This window comes from Aethalodelphis obliquidens, unplaced genomic scaffold (assembly GCF_003676395.1).
Source record: "Aethalodelphis obliquidens isolate GAN/ISIS:26980383/991018 unplaced genomic scaffold, ASM367639v1 scaffold7, whole genome shotgun sequence".
Classification (NCBI taxonomy): domain Eukaryota; kingdom Metazoa; phylum Chordata; class Mammalia; order Artiodactyla; family Delphinidae; genus Aethalodelphis; species Aethalodelphis obliquidens.
In genome coordinates, this window is record NW_020837951.1 from 23469736 (window position 1) to 23494432 (window position 24697).

The 24697-nt window shown below is 42.1% G+C and overlaps 1 protein-coding gene across 14 annotated transcripts in view; it reads right to left on the bottom strand.

Moving 5' to 3' along the window:
• Nucleotides 1-24697, bottom strand: part of PALM2AKAP2 (PALM2 and AKAP2 fusion) — a 607743-nt gene that overhangs the window by 499171 nt on the left and 83875 nt on the right. For 11 of the 14 annotated variants that reach the window (XM_027105241.1, XM_027105256.1, XM_027105249.1 and 8 more), the window contains one exon: nt 21325-21423. The exons of 1 other annotated variant lie outside the window; for it this stretch is intronic. In XM_027105241.1, coding sequence (XP_026961042.1) covers nt 21325-21423 — 99 coding nt within the window. Of the gene's footprint in view, nt 1-21324; nt 21426-24697 lie in introns of those variants that run through there. 2 more of the 14 variants (XM_027105252.1, XM_027105251.1) reach the window with 1 other exon arrangement.

The following is a 24697-nucleotide window of genomic DNA, read 5'->3' on the forward strand; positions in this document are numbered from 1 at the left end:
GCTCTACACACTCAAGGGACTGAAAGGAAACCAGCGCAAAGCGTTCTGGGTAGATTCACTCCCTTCCTTTCTCTCTGGAAAGTGAGCCACAAAGTCAAACCCAGTGAAGATTCACAGAGATATTTTGTGGAAAGAGATTATAGATCTTCTCCAGGTTTCCATTCAGAGAATCCAGTGTGAATTTGGAGATCAGAAAACCCTCCCTCAGCCCATGTCCCTCTGCAGCTACCATCCTATCTTTACTCTTCCCCTTCATAGTCAAGCCTCTTTAAAGGATTGCCCATACTCACCATCTCTACACCCTTACCTCCTATTTACTCCTTGCAGCATATATAATTAAGTTCAGCTGTGAGTAATCAAGAGGCTTAACCAGGAAACAGGTTTGTCTTTCTACCTCTTGTAAGTTCAGAGTCCTGGACCAGTTTAGCAGCTCTCAAAGAGCTAAGAGACCCAGACTCCTCCAAAATGTTGCTCTTTTATTTGTGGTGTCCCTTCCTAAAGTCATTTCATGATCCAAGTTAGCTGCTTAGGCTCCAGCCACCGTGTCTACATCCCAACCAGCACAAAGGTGGAAGAAGCAAAGCAGAAGAGGCAAAGGAAGCATACCAGCTGCCTTTTAAGGAAGGCTCCCAGAAGCTGCCTCAGGACACTTTCACTTACATCTCTTTGGCCAGAATTAATTCACATGACCATGTGAATAGTCAAAAGCATAGCACAGCCAAAAGTCAGGGGCTCCATTCCCATGAAAGAAGGGGAAATGGATACTGGGGGGACAACCAGCAATATTTGCCATATTCCTTGATCCTTAGCATTCTAGCTTCTGCCTCCCGGGTACCACTGACCCTGCTCACCATAGAGTCACCAATGCTGAATGCAATGGGCATCTCTCAGTTCTCTTCCTGTGTGACTTATGCCAGCATTTGACATTCCGACCACTCCTTTTTGTATTTTTTACTTTAAGTTGGGTTTACTGAGGCAGAAGTTACAAACAGTAGAATTCATCCTTTGCAGGTGTACAGGTCTGTGAGTTCAGATACATTATACAGTCGTGTAACTACCTAGTAGTTACAATACAGTCACAATACAGAACATTACCATCACCCTAAGCAGTTCCTTTGAGTCTCCTGATAGCAATCCCCTCCTCTCATCTCCAGCCCCTGGCAACCACTGACTTGATTTTTGTCCCCATGGTGTTGCTTTTTTCCAGAATATCATATAAATGGAATCAAACTGTATGTAGCCTTTTGTGTTTGGCTTCTCTCACTTTGCAAACACTTTTGAGTCTCCTCCATGTTGTTGTGTGTATAGGCAGTTCCTTTTCATTGCTGAATTGTATTCCACTGTACAGAGGCGCCACAATTTATTTATCCATTCACCAGTTGATGGATATTTACATTGTTTCCACTTTGTGTCAAATACTAACAGAACTGCTATATACATTTGTGTACAGGTCTTTGTGTGAACATATGTTTTCATTTCTTTTGGGTCAATACTAGGGTCACTCCTGTTTTGAAGCACTTGTTCTATGACACCACACTGCCTCGACTCTAGCTACCCCTTATCTGCTACCTGTCTCTTAAATGTCCGTGTTCTGCTGGGTCTGTCCTCAACTCGCTGCATTTCTCACTGTGCATACCGTCCCTGTGCAATTTCATCTCCTGCTGTGGCTTTATTTACCCACTGACATGGTGCTCACTTCCAAAACTAAATCTCTAGTCCACATCACTCTCAAATTTCAAAACTGAATATCCGAAGGCCACTGTAACATCTTCACAAACACCTCAAACCTAATATGTCCGAAATTCACTCATCATTTTCACCTGTAAATCTCCTCCTAATACCCTGCCTACCTATCCTAACAACAGAGAGGGAAGTGTCCTCACAGAAACCTGGGCATTGTCTTTGATTCCTAACCGTCCTGACTTGCTGTACCCCGTCAGTCAGCAAGATTGATCCAGGCTACCTCCTGAATAGCCACAGAGCCATTCACTTCTCCCTATCCTCATGCTGTAGATAAAAAAGCCTCCCTCCTGGCCTCCTGGCCTCCAGTCCCATCTTGTTCCAACCCATTCAACTGAACAGCCAGAGCAATCTTCCAAGAACACAAATCTAATCATATAATCCCCTTGCCTAAAACCTTTCAATGGGCATCTCTTAACTTTAAGATAAAGGTTAAATTGAATTGTAGGTGCATCTAAGTTCTTTGAAGTTAGTAGATTGACTATTACAATTTTAAAATGCACTAGAGAAACAAGATTTAATATATTTTATAGGGCTGGCTTAGACTTTGTTAAGAGTTACAAATACATCATTTGCTATGTTTAATTTTAGGAAAAAAATAACAGGCTTTAGAGTCAAACAGACTGATTAAAATTCCAGCTTGGTCATTCACTAGCTTTGTGATTTTGAACCTATTACTTAACTTTAGTCTCAGGTTTCTTCACCTATAAAATGAGGACAATAATACTTATCTTTAAAGGTTAGTCTGAAAGTTACATACAATATGTATACATTGCCTAGCACAGTGCCCGGTACTTAGTAGATTCTCAGTAAACAGTAGCTATAGTAAGTTATCATCATCATCATTACATTGTAACTTTCCTCTGAAATCTCATATATTTTAACAGCCATCTTTATGCATCTTCACAATATTCCTTTGAAGAGGTGAAACCAATACAGATATAGATACTCAGATGATCAATTTGTTTATTCTCATTGATTAAATGAGAATGTTACACTAGATAATATATTTATTTATTCATTAAAAATTTACATATATATGCATATATATAATATATATATAGTATAGCTACAAAGTAGCAGGCTATGGCTAGGTGGATCCATTGTTACACATTCTCTAATAGTTTATTCATTTAAGCTGAGCTCACCAGGTACTGTCAACACACCAAATACATATTAACTGACTTGGAAGTCAATAACTTAACAGATCCAAAGTCTTCAGCCTCCTGGTCTAAAAACAGAATGACCAGCTCTGAGAGAGTATCTACCAGGATTTTTATATAGGTATAATTAATAAACTTTAGAACAGGAATTTTTAAACTGGGGATCACGGTGGGCTTTAGAAATCTGCCTGAGATTATAGGCAGAATTATGAATTGGGGAGTGTGTGAGGGATAGAGAGTAGGGTGTCCATAACCTACACTGGGATCTCAGTGTTTCCTAATTCAAAACAAACTCTTAATATGACTACTTTAGATATAATTCTGAGCATATTTGGTTAAACGGTTTTCTGGTTTACTAAAAATAAAAACACACAATTAGAAGGGGTTGGAGAGAAACAGGAAAAAGTGTTACTTCAGGCAGTTTAGCTAAAAGTGAGGAAGAAAAGTATGAAAATGGGCACAAGACAACAAAACAAAATAACAAAAATGTCAGTATGGAATCCTTCAGTGTAGGACAAGCAACCCTACACACCACAGTAGCTCCTGAGACCATCACAGGATAATCATATTCAGCGATTTGTGTTAAAGACTAAATGGACTTTCAAATTTTTCCATGTATATTAGGTTGTTAATTTTATACCTCGCCTAGGCTGAAAGTTTAGTTACTTGGAAAGTATACTCAGTGCTCATGTTCACTTTCCTTCCTTGTCAATGTTGGATAAATGGAGATATTATTATCATTTTAAGTCTATCTGGGGAGGAAGAAAATAAAAATAAGCACAGTCACTTTGTCAAGTTCTAGGTACCATTCCAATACATTCACAAACCCAAAGCAAACCATTAGATTAATAATTAAAATATAAAAACATCAGTCTTTTAATTTGCTTGGCATTACTGGATTTCAACTATACTCCTAGAAGTATTATGTCCTGTGGAGCCTTACGTACTTTTTATATTTTATAACAAGGATCATTCTACCCTTTTACTTTCATGTCAATAATGTTACTATTAGACAGATGTAGGAAAGAAAGCTATCTCTCACAGAAGTTGGGTATTTGTTCATCTGGAGCTGCTCATGTGTGTGGGGCAGGTATAATTAAACAGTTTACAGAGCTGCGTTGATCTGCAGACCCACCCCCACTTGGTTTACAGAGCTGGAATTAACATGGTGGACTCACTGTTAGCCTTCATTTCTCACTCTTCTTCCACCATTAATAAGTTCTCTCTGAAAATATGGCACTTCCAATAGCTTCTTGTGATCCTACTGATGCTGGGTAAAATTAGCCCACAGATCGTGACAGGAAGGATGTCACGCAAAGAGCTCTTTTCTTTGGTTAAACATGGGCAAAGGTAATCTCTCTTTTTCATAGTCTTCTACTGATTTCTTTCTATATTTATGAGTCTGCTCCGACAAGACACCGATAGCATTGACTTCTGAGTCATGGATGATTCTTGCAATCTTGTAGTCTATTGATGATGGGAGGGGTTCTGGGGGTTACCTAGTCCAACAGCCAACACAAACTTCTATGATTGACCTGGGATCATCTTCCTTGTTGAAACGCATTTATTGTTTTCTTTTAGCTCAAAAAACTGAAAAGCCCTGTTTGTTTTTTGTTTTTAGAATCCTCTCATCCACTCACAAGATGACGTATGTGTTCAGAACAGCCCATGATTATGCGTGTACAGATGTAGCAAGAAAACTTATTTCACCACTGCCAAGTCTGACCTATGATGGAAGATGAACAATGACCTCTCAGAGATAACCCAGTGCCACCATGGACTCATCAAGGGGACTTTGCCAAGGAAAAACCGCCCCTTAACCACACATGGGAGAGAAACCAATCCAGTGTCACCCAGACACACTGCACACTGTTTAAGCTGAGAGCCAGAAGAGCTAGATGAAGTTCAATTGCTATAAGGCTATTAATACTAAATTTAGTATAATCTTATCAGCTCTCCTTTGCTGAATAAAGCTGGAGAAGCTAATTGGTTACTTGGTGGTATCTTTAAAGGTAGGCTTACGTATATCGTCATTAAATACTTTCATCTCCTGATACAGACATTAAACGTCAACAATAAAAGTAGCACTACCTAAGATGGACCTCAAGTTTTTTTGGAATATGCTTTGATGAGGCTCATTAGAAAGATGGAAACCATCTCTCTCTTCTGAGAGCTGGAAACCTGGATTTATCTTTGAAGTAGAATGTTCTTTTGCTCTAGGAAAAATGTGAGGAGAACATTTACTTATGCAAATGCAATCAAGTACCCATTAGACTGTAAGTCCTATGGGGACAGGGATTTATTTTTCCATTTTGTTCACTCATATGTCCCCTAGAACAGTGCCTAGCACATGGTAGGCTCTTAATAAATATTTGTTGAATTAAAATAATGAGAAAATTCCTCTTAAGCAAGACCTCAAGAAGTTGTACTTTCTTGGATGTATCTTTTGTCAGATCCAGGTCTTTACAGTTGACGGTTCCCAAAGAAATGCATTCTTTCTCTAAGTATGCATTGACTGCCCTCTGCCTGTATAGTACTGTTTGTGTATGTATGTTGCCATCTAAGGAATCAGAGACATGGTGCAGATCTGTCTTCTCTTCCTTTGATGCTGGAGAAGTTTTGTAAAGGAATTAGATAATGCTCTAGGCAGTACAACTTGGTCTAGATTTCGATGATTCCCCTATGATATCAATACTCAATAAACCTAGACTTTGGGAATATATGTGGGGCCACATATTATGTTTAGTATCTTTCAGGGGTCCACAGGACAGAATTCCATTCCTGTAAGTAGGGCAGGGTTTCCAGTGAAGGAAGGAGGTAGTCCCACTGTCAGTCACCCTGGGAATGGGTCAGCCTTAGGATGGGAAATCTGACCTGCAGAGAGCAGTGTTAACAAGGGTTAGGGGAAAGACACTGTAGTAGGAACTGGGACTACAGCAATGCATGAGACATGGTGTCTGCCCCTTAAAGAGCTCACAATTTCATAGAGGAAAGGCATATATATAATCAAAATTGAAATACAATGTTTTAAGTGTGATTACAAAGGTGAGGCGTAGTAGAGAAATCGGAAAATCTTGCTGGAGACGTTGATGCTTGGGCTATGTCTTTAAGGATGAATAACATTTAACCAGAAGTGTGCATGTGTGCACATGTTTGTGTATATCTTGGTGTGTCTGTGTGTCCAAAGAGGTAGGGAAAAGTAGAGAGAAGATGTTCCAGAAAGAGGGACCAGCAAAATCAAAGACAAAGAAACAGGAATCAGCAGGGTGATGTCTACATATTTCTGGCATTTGCTGGAGTAGGAGGCAAAGAGAAGGACCACAATATCACTCCACTCCAGAGGCCCCATTTACATACAACACAGTATAATGGTGCCCCCTGGAGTTGTGGTCCTGAAGGAGGTGGTTAAAAGTTGAGGCTGGAGAAGGTCACTAGAGGACTTTGCCTGCAGAAGCTTAAGTAAGGGACAGGATGACGTTGGCAAACACAGCATCCCTTCTTACCTCCAAATCACAAGCAGGGCACTGTAACTGGAGACACTCAGGGTCTCTTAGTTTAGGATGGACAGCTAGTTAGAAGCCTAATGCCACAGTTCAGACAAGAGATGATAAGGTCTTAAATTAGGGCAGCCATAGTTGGCATGGAAAGGAAAGAGAGCCAAGAAATACGCCAGGACACAGAATGTGTGGGTAAGAGAAAGGCACCAAGCCTCATTCTCACGGCTCGAATGACTCACTGAAAGATAAGACCAACTGAGACAGAGCATTCAAGAGCAGCCTAGAGGTGCCACCAGGGGATTCTGACCTCAACAAACGAGCGGCTGACCCTCATTTCCCTCTGGGCTGGGACCACCTTGTACTTTGTTGTGTGACCTATGAAACACATTAAGCTGCTCCCAGGAGGGCTATGCAGAGAGGTCAGGAGAGAAGTAATATCTGAGGAACCAATGGAATTTAATTCTCTGCCAATCTGGATTGCTGTGAAAGTACGGTATCAGAAGACTCAGGGGAAAAATAAATGATACAACTGATTATTCAAACATTGTATTTTTGGTTATATGTTAATCTAAAGAACTAGGTAAGATACTCCCAATAAGAAATCATTTGATTTTCAGGTAGCAAACTTTCCACCATTAGAAAGATCAGTAAGTTAGTCCAGGCATCCTCCCAGCTACCAGTCGCCATTTGTCCCCTGTTAAATCTCCATTCACAGATAGTTTTTAATGTTCTCCTTTGAACCAAGTGAACTGCACCAACCTTTCCCTCCCATCACCTTTGTCAGTTACACTCACTGACACGCCTCAAACCTCTGTAGGCCGGTATCATCCTCATATCATGTGAATGTTTTATGCAAACCCTTTCATCACAGCTTCTTGACCTCCTCAAACCCAATAAATTTACTTCCATTCCACTGAAGGCAGCTACACCCACCAGATTTCACGTTGAAAAGCCAAACATGAACGTAGCCTACTTTTAAAGAAAAGGTAAGTAACAGTCTTGTTTTACTTTCTCGGATTTCCAGAATCCACATTCTTCCATATCCACTTTTTTCCCCTCTACCCCTACAAACATACTGCACCGTGAAATTAGCAGGGGGTACTGCTGGGTTGAGGTCCAAAGCTCAGGAAAGAGACAGTGCAGTGGCACCTCCACACTCTTCTGGCTGTCTCTCTCCCAGCCACGCTGGATGTGTGAGCAGTCCCTGGGGGCACAGATTTGGGGAGCAGAAGCTGAGGAAAAGTATGGGACCACAGCAGTTTCCCTTCTTGCTTCCCAGACCTACTATTCTTGGTCCTGCACCTCTCAGACTGTTTAGGAAAAATGGAAGTACACCCTGGCCTCTTTCTAATGAGTAAGAGAGAATGCTTCCACTTACATCTCCAATGTTTGCCCAATGAGTATGACACCAATGAAATGCCGACCTGGGCAGTGAACCTGAGTCAGTGAGAAGGTCCAAGTCTGGGTCAGGCTAAGATTTGTGGCCTCCAGGGACATAGTGTCTCAGTTAACCATTTGAAATAGGGTAATCTTTTTTTTTTTTTTACAGCCCTCCCCACTCCTTTTCTATCTTCTGTGCCATTTTATCTAAGATGCTAGCCAAGGATAGTTTCAGGTGAGTTTTTCAACTCAGCTCACAAAAGACCAGGCATGTATTTTAAATGAGTAAAGACGGCTGAGTAGAGGGACAACAGGGAACCGTGGGGACTATGACCGACCGTGGGGACCATACTCCATGTGTAAGTGGTACCGTCTACTCAGCCCCAGCCAGCTACCACCATGTACAAATATAGGTCTGGTGTGTCTAGAACTTCTCAATTTTCTCAAGGGAAACAAACACAAAGCCTTTATTTTTGTATAAAATCTCCCCCAAGAAAGTGGTGAATGACTACTAAAAATTTTTAAATAATCCTATGGCTCAGAGGGCCATATTTGGCCCTTTCCAAGCCCTGGTTTAAGGGATCAGCTGCGATGAGTCTGAATTTCACAAACCACATGGATATTTCACAGTTTCCCTGTAGAGTCACACACTTGGCTACCTGGCTATCTGGTGATCAATGGGCAGCAGAGGAGGCCTCTGGACTTCTGTGAAAGATGTTGGTTGATATGAAGGAGGAGAGGTCAGGGCATACACAAGTTTTCTTGAGGGAGTTATGGGTTTCAGGACGAGTCAGAACAAGCCACTTAATGCAGATAAGTGACAGGAGGGGAGTAAGAATACTTCTTACCAAACTCGGGGCAGCAGCAGTCCTTGAATATCCCACCCACCGCCATCCCCCACTCCTTCCACGGAGATGACTGGCTCGAAGCCCACTCTCTTTGGACTGTATGTACCTCTGACGTACAAGACGGCAGCCAGAAGCCCATATGTCCCAACTGTCAGACCCTCTGCCTAGGGTGGTATTTCTGCCTCCCAAGTTGTCCTTGAGGTCTCTTTGACCTACTCCCCTGTTCTCCAGGCTCCCTGCCTTGACTCATGGTTCCAGTTAATGTTACAGGTAACTTTTCCCCTGTGCATTCTGTTCAACTTGACCTACAGCCCTCTGTGCCAGCATCTTAAGCAAGTTACAAAGAACTTGAGCTAAGTGTGTTTGTCTCCAACAACACAAATAACTTCCTCCCTTTTAATCTTCCATATTCATAAGCATCATTTCCACAGCTCTCCAAAACCAAAACATTAGAAAGTGTTTAAGTTAAAACAAAAATAGTGACCAGGGGAGAGGATGGATCTAAAAAGTGAAATTGACCTCAAGAACCTCAGAACCTTTCCCAGCCTCACAATCCTCCCACAGAGATTCCTATTTCCATGGAGGGCACTTAAGGACAAAAAATATTTTAAAGTTCCTTTCCTCATCAAATGAATCTCTGATGCTCGGATTTCAGACACTGTGATTGGTCTTGGGAAAAATACTTGGGTACTGGTTAGTCTTTCAAATAATACTGATTTTTGAATGAATATTAAAGTTCCAGTATAAAGGAACAGATGGACCAGATCAAATACAACATTGTGCAAATCACAGGATTCTCCCATCCAAATAAAATGCTAACAATCAATGCTTTTTAGAATACTTCTGGGCTTGGACTTCCTGTGCTACAAAGCAAAAGTGTTCTAGAATATGTCTTGCTTCTGTGCCATGTGTCTTTCAATTTCCTTATGAAAACGAAAAGAGGTCTGTGCCCCCATCAGCCCCGCAGGAGCCAGGTCAAGCACCAAACCAAGTGCAGACTGCCAATCTTAAGAGGGGTGAGGGGAGGACACAGACTCGGGGGCAATCTGAGGTCAGAACCAGCAAACTTGAGGAGTGGCAGGGTGAGGATACCAAGAAACCCAAGAAAAAATGTGTAATCTTATAAGTGGCTGGATCTGAGTACAAGGAAGTAGAGATGGTTAGATGGAGGAACAAGCAAGTCTCAGGGGTCCTCCTGTAAACATTTCACATGGTGAGACCACAGGAGGAGTTTTCAGGTGTGGACTGTGTTGCTATTATTAGAGTTAAGTGTAAAGAGTAAGCGCTTCTGGGGCTTCCCTGGTGGCGCAGTGGTTAGGAATCCACCTGCCAATGCAGGGGACACAGGTTCAAGCCCTGGTCCGGGAAGATCCCACATGCCGCGGAGCAACTAAGCCCGTGCGCCACAACTATTGAGCCTGCGCTCTAGAGCCCGCGAGCCACAACTACTGAGCCCACGTGCCACAACTACTGAAGGCCGTACACCTAGAGCCTGTGCTCCGCAGTGAGAGAAGCCACCACAATGAGAAGCCCGCGCACCGCAACGAAGAGTAGCCCCTGCTCGCTGCAACTACAGAAAAGCCCACGTGCAGCAACGAAGACCCAAACAAAGCAGCCAAAAATAAATTAATTTATTAAAGTAAGCGCTTCTGAAAATTTGGACAGTTTTGGTTTTTAACACACCCATAACCCATTCTGCCTTGCCAGAATCCTGGAGCCCATAGGGACAATGGTTACTTGTTGGCATATCACATATTTGGGGCATTTTCTTTAGTTTTGACTTTAATCTTAATTACTAAGGTTTTCTTCAGTTGATGAAGTGCCTCATCACCTTTTTTTTTCTTTTATTTTGATACCATATCAAAATCTCAACCAATAAAGAAGATGTGGTATATATTGATACATACAATGGTATATTAGCCACAAAAAAAGAAAGAAATCTTGCCATTTGCAGCAACATGGATGGACCTAGAGAATATCATTTCAAGGGAAGTAAGTCAGAAAAAGAAAGACAAATATTATACGATATAACTTATATGTGGAATCTAAAAAAAAAAATACAAATGAATCTACTTACAAAACAGAAAGACAAAAAAAAAAAAAAGGGCTTCCCTGGTGGCGCAGTGGTTGAAAGTCCGCCTGCCGATGCGGGGGACACGGGTTCGTGCCCTGGTCCGGGAAGATCCCACATGCCGCGGAGCAGCTGGGCCCGTAAGCCATGGCCACTGAGCCTGTAGGTCCGGAGCCTGTGCTCCGCAACGGAAGAGGTCACAACAGTGAGAGGCCAGTGTACCGCAAAAAAAAAAAACACAAAAAACAAAGAGACACACAGACACAGAAAAGAAACTTATGGTTACCAAAGAGGAAAGGTACGAGGGATAAATTAGGAGTATAGGATTAACAGATATATACCACTATGTATAAAATAGAGAAGCAACAAGGATTTACTATATGGCACAGGGAACAATATTCAGTATCTTGTAATAACCTACTATGGAAAATAATCTGAAAAAATTTATATATATATAAATATATATATAACTGAATCACTCTGCTGTACACTTGAAACTAACACAATATTGTAAATCAACTATACTTCAAAAAAAATCTCAACCAACCCTGAAGACATATCCACTATTGGCAGAGATGCTAATTCTCGAGCTTCTAATAGGTGGCTGCCTGAATAGAATGAGCTACAGTTAACTATATATATAATAAAATATTTTAAAATTATAGTATTGATATATCAGAACAAGCTACACCTTGGTTGTTTTCAATATATGAGGCTTTATCAAGTAATACCATATTAGGATTACCATCAGGGTTGAATACAAGGCAGGTCAAAAATGAAGATGGTGGCACAGACTGGAGATTGGTCACTTATAGGAAGATTGAACAAATAAGGAGATACATGTGGATAATAGGTTTCTCAGTATCAGAGAATGAAGTAATAAATATAGAAAGGAAAAAAAACAGAATAAAATCTGTGGTGTCGGACTGAAATTAGAGGTATTGGTGCTACCTCATGGTTTTCAATTTACATAGACTTATATGTAGAGATAAATATAGATACCAATGTGTGCACATGTAATATATACACACAAACATATATTCCCTACCTCCATCCACTGCGTGGGAACAGTGACACCCCAATAAAAATGAGGACATCTAGTCCTCAGGTGTGGGTTTCTAGATATCATTCTCCACTATAAGGACCAGTGCTTCTTGGAGAAATGTCTTGTTCTAAAACTGGGACTGGAAAAGTACAAGATGAGCCTGAAACAACTTATGGCAGAAAGCAAAGAAGTACTCAAAGAACTACGGAACATATTGAAAGGACCCAGGCACCAACCTGAACTGATTTGGTCTCAGGGGCCATGTTGGGGGCAATAGAAATAATGATAGAAACAGATTATAACCCACTGAATAAAAGAGAAATCCATGAGTCAACAGTGGTGGAAAGGAAAGAGGGAGGGAAAGAGAGAGAAAGCAGCTTAGTTGAATGATAAATGGGCTATTGAGAAGAGAACTTTATAGAGGAGAAGCCTTAAAGACACCACTTCAACCAAGGGATCAAAGTAAACATCCCCAGTAATGGGACCAAATGACACCCTTCTCCACCTGATAGGATGCTGCGAGAAGAGTAAGCATCACTTCTGTGCTATTCCTGCCAAAGATGCATAACCTGTGTTAGTCATAAGGAAGCATCAGGCCAATTCAGATTGAGGGACACTCTATGAAATAAATGACCTATAATCTTCCAAGGTGTCAAGGTCATGAAAGTCAAGGGAAGTGTGAGGAACTGTTCCAGACAAAAGAGACATGACAACCAAATGCAACTCTTGATTCCGAACTGGGTTTTTTCCTACACAGGATATTATTAGAAAGCTTGAGTGTGGTCTGAGGATTGTACAGTAATAACATATAAAAGTTAATTTCCCAATTTTGATAGTTGTATTGTGGTTTTATGGAAGAATGGCCTTGTAGGAAATATCATACACATTAGACAGTGATAGGACATCGGGTTTGCAAATTACTCTCAAATAGCTCAGGAAATAAGAGGTTTTGGCAGTATTTCCAACTTTTTTGTGAGTTTATGATTGTTTCATCTGTTAAATATATACGACTATGCATAAAATATATAAAGTTTGTGATGTTAATAAACTGTAACAATTCCCTTGATAAACAGACAAAATATATCCATTATCTTGTGTACATATATTTATTTTTTAATAATTATACCAGTATAATCTCAGGATTTTTAGTAATTGCTGTCTTTAACCAGAGCAATCAAGTTTTTTCTCTAGACACAGAAAACGTGAAGCAGAAAAGCAAGAACTATATAGCTATTTTTGTCCACAAGTCTCTTTGGATAAAGAAATTACCTTTTATAATTTAATTCAGTTGAAGACACGATTTTGTGATTTTGTAATCTTTTTTAAAATTTTTACTGAAATATATAGTTGATTTACAATATTGTGTTAGTTTCAGGCGTGCAGCAGAGTGATTCATTTATATATATATATATATATATATAAAATTTTTTTACATTCTCTTCCATATAGGTTATTACAAGATATTGAGTATAGTTCCCTTGATTTTGTAATCTTAAACAAAGTGATTTTAGGTAATCTAACTAGCTGAACTAAGAGAGAATTTAGGAAATTCAAATTAATTAGGCTTTCCATGAAAAAAATCTATCCAAGACTGGCATAGAGGGAAGAGATAAAGTTGTTTTTAAATTAATTTATTAAGTCAGTTTAATTTTCAGAGTCATCTTGATTATGAATATTTCAAAAAGCTGTTTTCCATACCTTTACATTATGATATGTTAAAATCTCCAACATGTTTTTTTTTTTTTGCTGTACGCGGGCCTCTCACTGTTGTGGCCTCTCCCGTTGCGGAGCACAGGCTCCGGACGTGCAGGCTCAGCGGCCATGGCTCACGGGCCTAGCCGCTTCATGGCATGTGGGATCTTCCCGGACCGGGACACAAACCTGTGTCCCCTGCATCGGCAGGCGGACTTTCAACCACTGCGCCACCAGGGAAGCCCTCCAACATGTTTTAAAGCAAATTTTTCCATTTGACTTTCTAATCTAGTATCCAAGGCTGTAAATGAAACTCACACTTAAGCCTTTTTTTCCCTAGGTTAGAGCTTTAGCAGAAAAAATTTCTTATATAGTCAACATATTTAAATCATATTTCGAATTTTTAGTTTCTCTTATTTTAAATTTATACAAGCACTTAATATATTGAAATTTTTATAGAAGTTAACCAGAAAAGGTATTTGCTCCTGATGGAGCAAAACCTATGATTTTGAGATCTTATAATCTAACTTGTCAACTCTCTCTAGAGGTAGACAAAGTATCTCTATTTGCTCAAAAACTATTTCATATTTATAAACTGGGAATTTTTATCAACTCTTATACAAGGTAGAGGAGTTTAAGAATTTAAGGTAAAAATATAGGCACTAATATTTATTAAGGATATTGATCAGCTGAAGAATAAAAACGTGTAATTAATCACCATTTGTTCTTCTTGGGAAACACAGTGTTGAAAATCTGTGTAATTTTGTGATTTTTCCCTCTGAATTTACCAAAATAGTCTTTCTCTTTTTTTTCTAGGTCCATTATTTTTTCTTTTCTTTTTTTTAACAATAGTGATAATCTCCTTTCTTTTGCCTTATTTTATAAATCCTGAAGAAAGTAATTTTGGCATTATTCAATTGTTAAGAAAAACAAAAGCAGATGGCTGAATACTAAGGATTCAGCTTCCTTTTAATTTTGATGCAGGAATTTTAACTTAGCAGATTTTGGCACAATTGGGACCACAATAAATGCACATGAAAAATTACCAGAATTCTGAAAGAAGTAAAAAGGCTCTGAGCTTGAGGGTCAGAGGAAGCCAAATTGACACAAACCGAAATACATAAACAGAGAGAATCTAGGAAGAAAAACACCAAAAACTTTTCAAACTTGCATTCAAGTGCCAGGAACAATCAGAATCCTCAGGCATACAACCAAAAAAAGGTCATAGAAATCATATTACAGATTCTTATCAACTGCCACTTGACAGAAATCACTCAATGGCCAGGCCAAAGAATTAAAACCCAGATGCCACCGCTGTTGTCACCAGGGTAGATTCAACCCACCCTGTTCAACTAGAGCAAGAACCAGAAGCAGAAACAAATGTGACCAAGAATCAGTTTAGTGTGTGAGAGCCAGAGAACCCAATCGCCACATAAGCATTATGACAGGAGCCAAGAGAAGATGAGCCAAGGACCCAAGGGGTCCAGGACGAGAAAAGATCCAGGTTCGCTTTAATCTACACATTCACAGTGGAGCCTTCAGAATAAGAGTCAAAGAATAACTCAAAGACATATGGTAACATTATTAGCATACTATTTAATTATGCACAAGGGAAAACAATACATTAATTTCCTCTAAAAATAAAATAAAATAATACAAAATAAAATGACTTAAATATGAGAAAGAGAACTAGAGGAGACAAAAAAACCAAGCCACTTTGATTTCTTGCTTCGGTGGTAAAACGCTGATCTGCTGGCAGCCAGCAAAAAGGCCTGTCAGGTGATTTTTGCCCTCAGGCAGCCAAATGGGTCATCAAAGGAAGCCATTTCAGTTGTTTATTCTGCAGAAGACCTGGGGGGTTAACTTGGACACATACAAAACAGGCAGTCTCTGCATTATGTCCTGCAGCATATCCTTTGCCAGCACCCACAACTTTAGGTCTGCACCATTTTCTTATTCAAATTGTTCACTGATAATCGAAAAGGTAAATTAAAAGAAGTCAAAGCAATTCAGATTTCAAATGAAATTGAAGAAAAAAAAAGCATCTCTACTACTGTAGGTGCAGGAAGCCTTGATTGGTCTTGCTTTCCCGCATCAAGACTCTGCCTCACCACCCACTACTTCGCCTTGTTCTCCACTGTTAACAATCTTGCCATCCTGTTGTTTTTCTTCCAAGCACACAAGGTGTGCTTGTGGTGGCTACTGTTCAAGTGACCAACTTGCTCTGGGTTTCCTGGGACTTTCTGATTTAGCACTGAAAGTCCTGTATCCAGAGAAGCCCCTCAGTTCCAGGCACAGTGGGACAGTTGGTCACCTCAGTACTTTCCCGTTGAATTGTAAGAATTAGGTCCACACTGCAAGGGTAATAAGATCCAAGAAAGCTGCACTCTGAAGAGGTTTCTGGAAGTATCTTGCATTTTCTATCTTTTTTAATTGTGGCAAAACATACATAACATAAAATTTACCATTTTAGCCATTCTCAAGTGTACAGTTCTGTGGCATTAAGCACATTCACATTGCTGTGCAACTATCTATCTCCAGAACTTTTTTATCCTCCCCAACTGAAACTCCATACCCATTAAACACTAACTTCCCTTTCTCCTCCCCCAGCCCTTGGCAACAAGCATCCTATTTTCTGTCTATGAATTTGACTACTCGAGGTACCTCATATAAGTGGAATCACATAATATTTATCCTTTTGTGCTTTTGGTAATTTCTTAAATTATAAATTGAATTTTACCGATTTTCAATTATAATAGCTAAAATAACCAGCTGTTGACCGAGCGCTACTAGCAGATGAAATCAATATCCAACTTTTTTTGGCCCTCTACTCACCTTTAAAAATTTATTTAGTGAATGAATGAATGAATGAATGGTTTCCCTACCTCTGCTTCAAAACTTGGGCAGGCCCCAGGACTTTTGCTGGTCACTCTTAAGGAGTAAGCAGTTGGTCACTTTCAGTAACAAACAAAAATCTCAACTCCAAAATCTGGGCACATGGGATGTCTTCTCAGAAATCCTGCCATCTTCTTACTCATTTGGTGGGTGTTTTATGTTTGTATGTTGATACCCACTTGGCCTCTTGGTAAGAGTGAAACCCCTTATAGCATGCACACATTGAGGAAAGAAGAAAGCAAACAGTCCATCATCTCAAATCATTAGCAAATCTAATCTAAAAGACATTGAGCACAGGCATTTGATGGGAGGCCAGTTGGAGTCCATCTACCTCCATACCTAGCCTCTTCCTTTAACTTTAAAATACCAGAGACTCTGGTCCTGAAAGCTGGAATTTCCTTGCACTTATTACATACTGTAATATTCTTTAATTTTTATACCAAAAAATTATAGGTTCACTGTTAACAGGCAGAATACTACACCGATATAAAAAATTAAGTTCATAATTTCCCACACCAATCTCATCTCCAATTCCCCAAAGTGGGAAAAAATATTAACAGGGTAGAGTCTATCTTCACCTCTTTTTCCTCATAAAAATATTGCAGCACAGTATTTCATAAAAATCATTAAAATTTTGCATCATAAAAATATTACATATCTATGTACATATAGATGGATGTTATATTATAGTAATTATATTATATTCTTATCTTGTATCTTGCTCTTTTTTCCTAAGCAGATCATAGACTTCCCCCTCTGAGTCTCTGTAATTCCAAACTTCGGTTTGTTTTCCTCAAGAGAGAACAACAGTGGCTACTCAGGGTGTGATTTAAAGGCATAAATATAGAGGAGACATTGTCTGGTTGTCCCAAGCTGGCTTTGTCTAGCTATGAAAGGCTGCTGACTTTCATTCATAAAGCATAGGTGACTATGTTCTTGAATCAAAGAAAAGAAAGGAAATGAATGAATGCTCCTTCGATGGAGGAGATGAATGACCAAATTAAGTAGCCAGTTGGTTTAATTACAGCTTTCAGTTTTCCCTCATTTAATAAGCATTGCAACCATTCCACCTCTGGTCAAAAATAACAAGTAGGTGGTATTGTGTTCGTGATTATATATCTGAAATCTATGAAGGGAAAAACAAATAGTAAATTCATTCTCTGCATTTTTCTTCTTATGGTTTACATGTGATCTACCTATTTTGCTAAAGTCTCACTGTTTCTAAATGGTGCCTTTTAGACCTTCAGCATCTGTAATGTGAGGAATGATAAGTGTAAATGCAGATTCCTAGGCCACGTTTTGACCTCTCCTGGATCAAAATATCTGCAAATAGAATTTGTATCCAAAAAAATTTCCGCAGGTAATTCTAGCATACACTAACTTGTTTGAAAACTACCCCTAGGCCTCACCACAGGCTCAGAGATTTGCTGATCTCATCTTTTAAAAGACTCTAATCATCTTCTCTAGACTTCAGATACCTAGCATCCCCCCACCTCCTCCCCTTTTCTGTCCACCACCCCCAAGCATGTTACGAAAACAGGAAGCTTGCATACTCTTGGGTCCAGCTCTATGCAGGCAGGCTCTGAATAGCCCCTGGGTCCCCAGAAGAACATGAAGAAGGAGCTGCTGATTTAATTGGGCCTAAGAATTGCCCTTGACTCTTTGTGTTCAGACCCAGGAAATAGTAGTTCTGAGTCTGCTGGGACCCTAACAAGCATTGGAGATAAAACATTTTCTGTCTCTAGGAGAGGCTAGAGCAGCATGCAAACACCTTTGTGGATGCTAAGAAGAAAGCCAAGAAGGGAAAGAAGAGCGAGGATTAATAAAGGTAGTGACTGCCTTTTGCATCTTGTCATTCTCAATACCAACAGTCAATGACAGTTCTCGAATGAGTATAGGTCAACATGTGAGTGAGTGACTGGATGAATTTGTTTCATACTTTTTGGTGACCGAAAACAACAACAGCAACAACAATTTCCTAATCCCTGAGATTATTGCCCACTTGAAAAAGACACGTGGGTGCTTCATATTGGTCTACAGTCAGAATGTCATCTGTAACTTTTACTAATGTCTACAAGGAACACTGGTGGGAACCGATTCAATAGGCTTTAAAACTCCAGAGAGTAAAGCATGGAATTCCCTGGAAATGCTTTGTCATGAAGACACTGCTAGGAAACAGCTCTGGAGCTCTGTGGGTGCCTGATTCAGAGCCTCATAAACATAAAAGAGAAATAGTAAAACTGAGAAAAGCCAAGGTCAGAAAGCTGCCTTGATCTAACACATTACTGCCCACCTGCTAAGTTCTAGGCTATTCTGCCCAGCCTCAAGGACCCTGAGCTCTTTCCAGGTTCTAATTTGACCAGGCATTTATTAGGTTATAATAAAAGGAGGAATGAAGGAAAACAGATTCTTTGGAGAGAATGGACAACAACATTTCATGGGAAAAATGAGAAAATTAGCCAGAAGAAAGACATAAATTTGCCACCAAGACATCACAGTTTCTTCAAAGATACAATTCGCCTGCTGAACCTATCCACAAATATTTTTAAAACTCAGAAACACTGCAGCACATTCTCTATAAGAGGATATTACTGTGACTCGCTCAACCAGGGACCCTGTCCTGCTGGTGGACTGACACTATGATAGCTCCCAGTGTTCACCTCCTGGTATTCACACTCTGTGTAATCCCCTCCCCTTGAGAAGGCCAACAGAATACAGAAGTGATGGGATGTCACCTCCATAATTATGTTATAATCTCTGTCTTGCTAGATTTTCCATATTGCTTTCTCTGCTTGCATACTTTGATGAAAAAAAGTGGCCACGCTGGAGAGGTCCACATGGCAAAGACTGGAGAGCAATCTCCAGCCAATAGCTAGGAAGGACCTGCAACCCTCAGTCAAACAGTCCTCTGGGAACTGAATTCTGCCAGCAACCTGGATGAGCTTAGAAGTGGATCCTTCCCAGCTGAGCTTTCATATGAGACCACAGCTTCAGCTGGCAACTTTATTTCAGTCTTGCAAGGAACCCTAAAACAAAGGAATCAGCTAAGCTATGCCAAACTCTTGACCACAGAAACTGTGAGTTAATAAATGTGTATCATTTTAAGCCACTAAATTTGGGGTAATTTGTTACACAGCAATAGATAACTAATGCAATCCTGATCCAAGCTGAAATATCGAGGAAAGAGTGTCTGGTTTTCACAGTTCTGAACAATTACTCTTGCTGCCCTTGCCTTGCTGGAGTCTGTGAAATAAGACACACTCTTCCAAGCTGCCTGTATCCAGCACATATATGACAACCTCTGCAGCCAGGGGGGTAGGGGGGAGGGGCGTGCTCTGAGAGGTGCCGATTGGGAAAGTCATTTAGCCCATGAAAAGATACTGATTTGTTAAAACAGAAACTGGTATTAGTTTGTGTTCTAAAGAGCTTTTAAATCTCAGAGAAGAGGATGATAAATTGAGTGCTACGTCCACATTTTCAATCAAAGGCTTTAGTTGTAAGTAATTCCACATGCTGTAACCATCAGCAGTATGCAAGGAGGCTGCCATATGAAATAAACCTTCATTTGCCTGAAGCCAGAATTTATATTTTCTTTAAGATGAGATTCACATCAACACAGACACATGCACACGTGTGCGTGTGCGCGACTGTTTTTGTGGGAGGATGGACTAACTGAACTCACTTTTCAATTGCATCAGCTTCTTTTTTAATGTAGTGATGAATGGATTCAATTAGATGAAAACCATACTTGTGGTTGACATATCAGGAGTGTTATTTCTTCCCACAGATTTCATCATGCACAATGACTAAAGGCACTGCCTTTCTTTGCTGTCTTTCCAGGTTACACTTATAGGCAGCTCTCTGACCAGAAGAGTGTAGATGATTCTTAATGTGACACTGGCATAAAGGAAAAGAGAAATCCTCTGAGACACTGGTCAAGAGACAACAGGTTCTTTATTCTCTTTTTACTCTTCAGGTCTCCCTGGACTCAGCTGACCAATAGAGTATAAGACCTGAGTCACATACGGCTTCTCTTTGTTGAATTTGTATATACCCTCAATGCAAAGTTCGGGGGTCTACAAGGCCATCTTTACCTCTGTTATCAACTGCAAGTTGGAGAGCCTCCAAGATCACCCTCGAGTTTGATAATCTGCTAGAAGGACTCACAAAACCCACTGGAAGCTGCTGTACTCACAGTTACAGTTTATGACAGCACAGGGACACAGATTAAAAGCAGCTAAGGGAAGAGGTACACAGAGAAGGGTCCCGGAGAGTCCCAAGCATGGGACCTCTAGCACGGGACTCTAGTGGAATTATGCAGACACTGTTTATTTCTCACAGGTGCAATGTGTGACAATATGCATGAGCTACTGCCATCCAGACAAGTTCACGTGAACCTTGGTGTCTAGAGGTTTTATTGGGGCTCAGTCACATAGATATGGCTGACTGCCCATGTGGACAACCTTAGTCTCCAGAGGTCAAGTTCACGCCTCATGACCCAAGGATCCCTACTATATATCACACTGCTAGCATAGACTAGCTGGCATGGCCAAAGGTCCCCAGGTTAAACAAATCAGGCAGGACATTCCATGATCTTAGAGGTTACCTCCCAGAAGCCAAGGGCAAAGGCCAGGCCTCTCTGGGGAAAAGGTTCATCCTTTACTGGGTACCATACCAAAGCCTATGCAGACTTTCCCGTTCCACTTGGCAGAATTTCCCTGCAACAGCTCTCCGGACTTACACCTCCCCTAATCTCTTCCGTCCTCAAGAACGGCACCAACAACCGCCCAGGTGATCAAGCCACTACCACCCTAATCCATGGAGTGTTTCTGGTGAGCGCAGCCGCGTAGGTGAGGGTAGCGCGGGCCGGGGACTGCCGGGTGCCGCCGGGATGCTGAACCCCGGCCCTCCTCCCCCGAGTAGGACCCCAAGCGAGCCCCACCCGACCGCCGAGCCTCCAGCCATGGCTCCTCTGCTCACGAAGTATGCTTACCTGCAGAGCCTGGCCAAGAAGATCTGCTCCCAGCCCAGAACCGAGCCGCAGGAGCGCAAGTCGGCTGGCAAAACTCGAGTCTTAGAAGCTGCTGGGCTCCTAAAAAAGGAGAGAAAGAAAGCACTGAAGAAATCCCAGGAACGGGAGGAGAAGGCTGCCGAGGCCAAGGCCCGGGCCCCTGCGGAGAGTCTCAGGTCAGGAAGCCGGTGACAGCCGAGGAGGAGGAGGCCTCCAGCTCCACCGGGGCCCCTGCGCACGGCCTGGACAAAGAGCCTCTTTACCTGCCTTGGACGTCGTGCGGCAGCGCCTGCCTGAAAAGATACCGGAGGCGCGGGGCCAGGGCGGCGCCAAAAAGCTGTCTCCCGCCGTTTCGGAGAAAAGACGTCGGAGGAAATGGAGAAAGCAGGAGCGCGACCGGAAAGAGAAGCAGCAGCAGCAGGAGCTGAGGGCAAAGCGGAAGGCGCCCGAGGCCCCCGAGGGCGCGGAGCACGCTGAGCTGCCCTGAGGCGGCCCTCAAGGAGGCACAGGGCCGGCCGGGGCTGCTCTTCAACAAGGTGGAGGTAACCGAAGAGAAGCCGTCCCGCAAGGCTCAGCGAAGGAAGGAGAAGAGGCAGAAGGGGAAGGGCAACCTGACGCCGCTAACAGGCAGGACCTAGGCAGCAGCTGAAGCGCCTGCGGGCGCGGCGGGCCCGGCTGGAGGAGCTGCGGGCCGCGGACGCGGGCCAGGCCCAGGAGCTCGAGGCAAAGATTCAGTGTGCGAACCTGCTGGACAAGGCCGAGGGCGTGAAGATCCGCGACGACGAGCACCTGCTGCAGGAGGCCCCGAAGCGCGAGAGGGGCGCAGAGCCAGCGCGCGTGGGAGAAGCGCACTGCGCGTGTGGCGGACGAGACGCAACAACTGCGGGACCCGTGGCGGCGGAACTCGCGCGAGAACAAGGAGGCCGAAGCTGAGCGGCGCCTGGAGAAGACCCGGAAAAGGGGCCGCATCCTGCCCCAGGACCTGGAGCCGGCCAGCCTGACCTGAGGGCCCGACTGCCCGACCCCGGCAGGCTCAGGCTCCCAGCGGAAATCGGACGCTGCCCCGCTGCCCTCACCGACTTTTTGGGGCTCAGGCCGCACGTGCAGAAGAGCCTTCAGAGCCGGGTAAGGGGTGACCCAGATCCGGGCTCCAGTCCCCTCTGGTGAGGCCAGAACGCTCCCTGAAAATTCCGGGGTGGGGGACGAGGGAGTGGTGAGGAGTGAGTGGCATGGGGAGGGGCTGGGTCTTCACTGGCCCCCTCCTCCTCTCCCGAGTTCACAGGAGCAGGAAGGGAATGACCTGTGTGGCTGCTGTGTCAGCCCCCAAGTCTCTTGGACAAAAACCCAACTCCTGTAGCCAAAGCTGAAGGCGGAATTGACAGGCTTGGTAACTGGGGAAAAGCGGGGCCATCCTCAGGCTGCCTGGAATTGAATTATTCTAAATTTATTTGTAAGATGGATAAAGATTATCATTTAAGATAAACATGCACATTAAAAATCCTAAAATAACAGCTGGAAGATAGAAACAGTGTTACTAAACTAGAAAGAAGAAAAATGAAGTGGGGTGGACAGTGTCAGTCTAGGAGGAGGTGGGAGAGAAAGTAAAACCTAAAACTAAGCCGGGTGAATGGAGGATACACAGAGGCAGAGTTAAGTCCAAGCCCACAGGCAGCCAGAACCAATGCACGTCGACAAAACTCAGATGAACTTTATGGTATGTGGATTATATTTCCAAAAAACTGTTAATAAAATTCTTTTGACTAAACTCCAGTTAAGAAACAGATGGTAACCAAAAGGAAGCTGGTGTTGGCTGTATTATAAGATGAAGTCGACTTTAAGATAAAAGGCACTGCTAAGGAGGACTATCACCACGTAGCGAAAAGGGGTTCAAATCACCTGGAAGGTAGAACAGTCGTGCACCAGGAACATAGCTTCAAATCTGTCTAGCAGAAACTGACACAACTACAAGGAGAAATCAATTCACAAACCAAAGTGGGAGATTTTTAACATCTTTGTTAGGAATTGATAAACCAGGCAGACAAAATCAGATGGATATGGAAGGTTTGGATGAGAGTATTTATAAGCTTGATCTGTTGGACACACAGAACAGTGTATCTGAAAACAGTATGTACTTCAAGCACACATGGAACAGTGGTGAAAACCAACCATCTCCTAGTCCATAAAGCAAGTCATATTTCAAAGCGTCAGTGTCATACAAAGTATATGATCTGGCCACAGAAAAATGAAAAAACTTAAGAGGTAATTGTTAAAGTTTTCTGTTTGGAAGCTTAGAAACACTCTTCTAAATTACCTGTGAGTCAAAGAATCATCCCTGATGGATGTTAGCGAATATTTAGGACTGAAAGATAATGAAAATGCTATGCGTCACAACCCTTTCACAATGACATCCAACGCACTTAGCAACAGCTATTATTTTTCTGGTTTGTTTGTTCCCTGCCTCCCACCCATAAAAATATAATCTCCATGCAAGCAGGCACCAGTCTGCCTTTTTCATACCTGTATTACCTGCTCTTAGAAGAAAGTCTAACATAGAGTAGGTACTCAATAAATATTTGCCTGACAAATGAACGTATGCCTTTTTCTTGAAAGTCAACTGGTAACCACTGGTTTATTCAACAAGTATATGAGCACCTTCTCTACAAAAGGCCAGACACAGGTGAGTCTAGGCAAAGCCCGCCCTCGAGAGCATAAAAGAGCCTAACAGTAGTATCAGTAGAATAAATAGCGTTCATCTTTGTACCTTCCACAGCGTAGAGACAGTCTTGGAGCTCATTAAAGAGTGAAAGGACAAAAGAGGACTCTGCTAAAATGGTATTAGAAATTCAGAGGGAGAAAAGAGTTCTTAAAAATGAAAGGGGGCTTCCCAGGTGGCGCAGTGGTTGAGAGTCCGCCTCCCGATGCAGGGGACACGGGTTCGTGCCCCGGTCTGGGAAGATCCCACATGCCGCAGAGCGACTGGGCCCGTGAGCCATGGCCTCTGAGCCTGTGCGTCTGGAGCCTGTGCTCCGCAACGGGAGAGGCCCCAACAGTGAGAGGCCCGCGTACCGCAAAAAAAAAAAAAAAAAAAAGATGAAAGGATCCCACCTGAAGCTTAACACAATATTGCAAATCAACTATACTTCAATAAAAAAAATTTTTTTTAATGAAAGGATCAGGAAAGATTTCACATAGGATTTGTGATGATGGGAAACGAGGCTCGCCTTTCTAAGTAATGGGAGCAGTACAAATAAGGCACAGAGGTAGGAAGGGATACCTTCTGGGCAAGATTAAGTAGTTCCATTTGGAAGAAGTATAGGGTGTATAAAGAGGAATTCTAGGAGATAAAGCTGGGAAG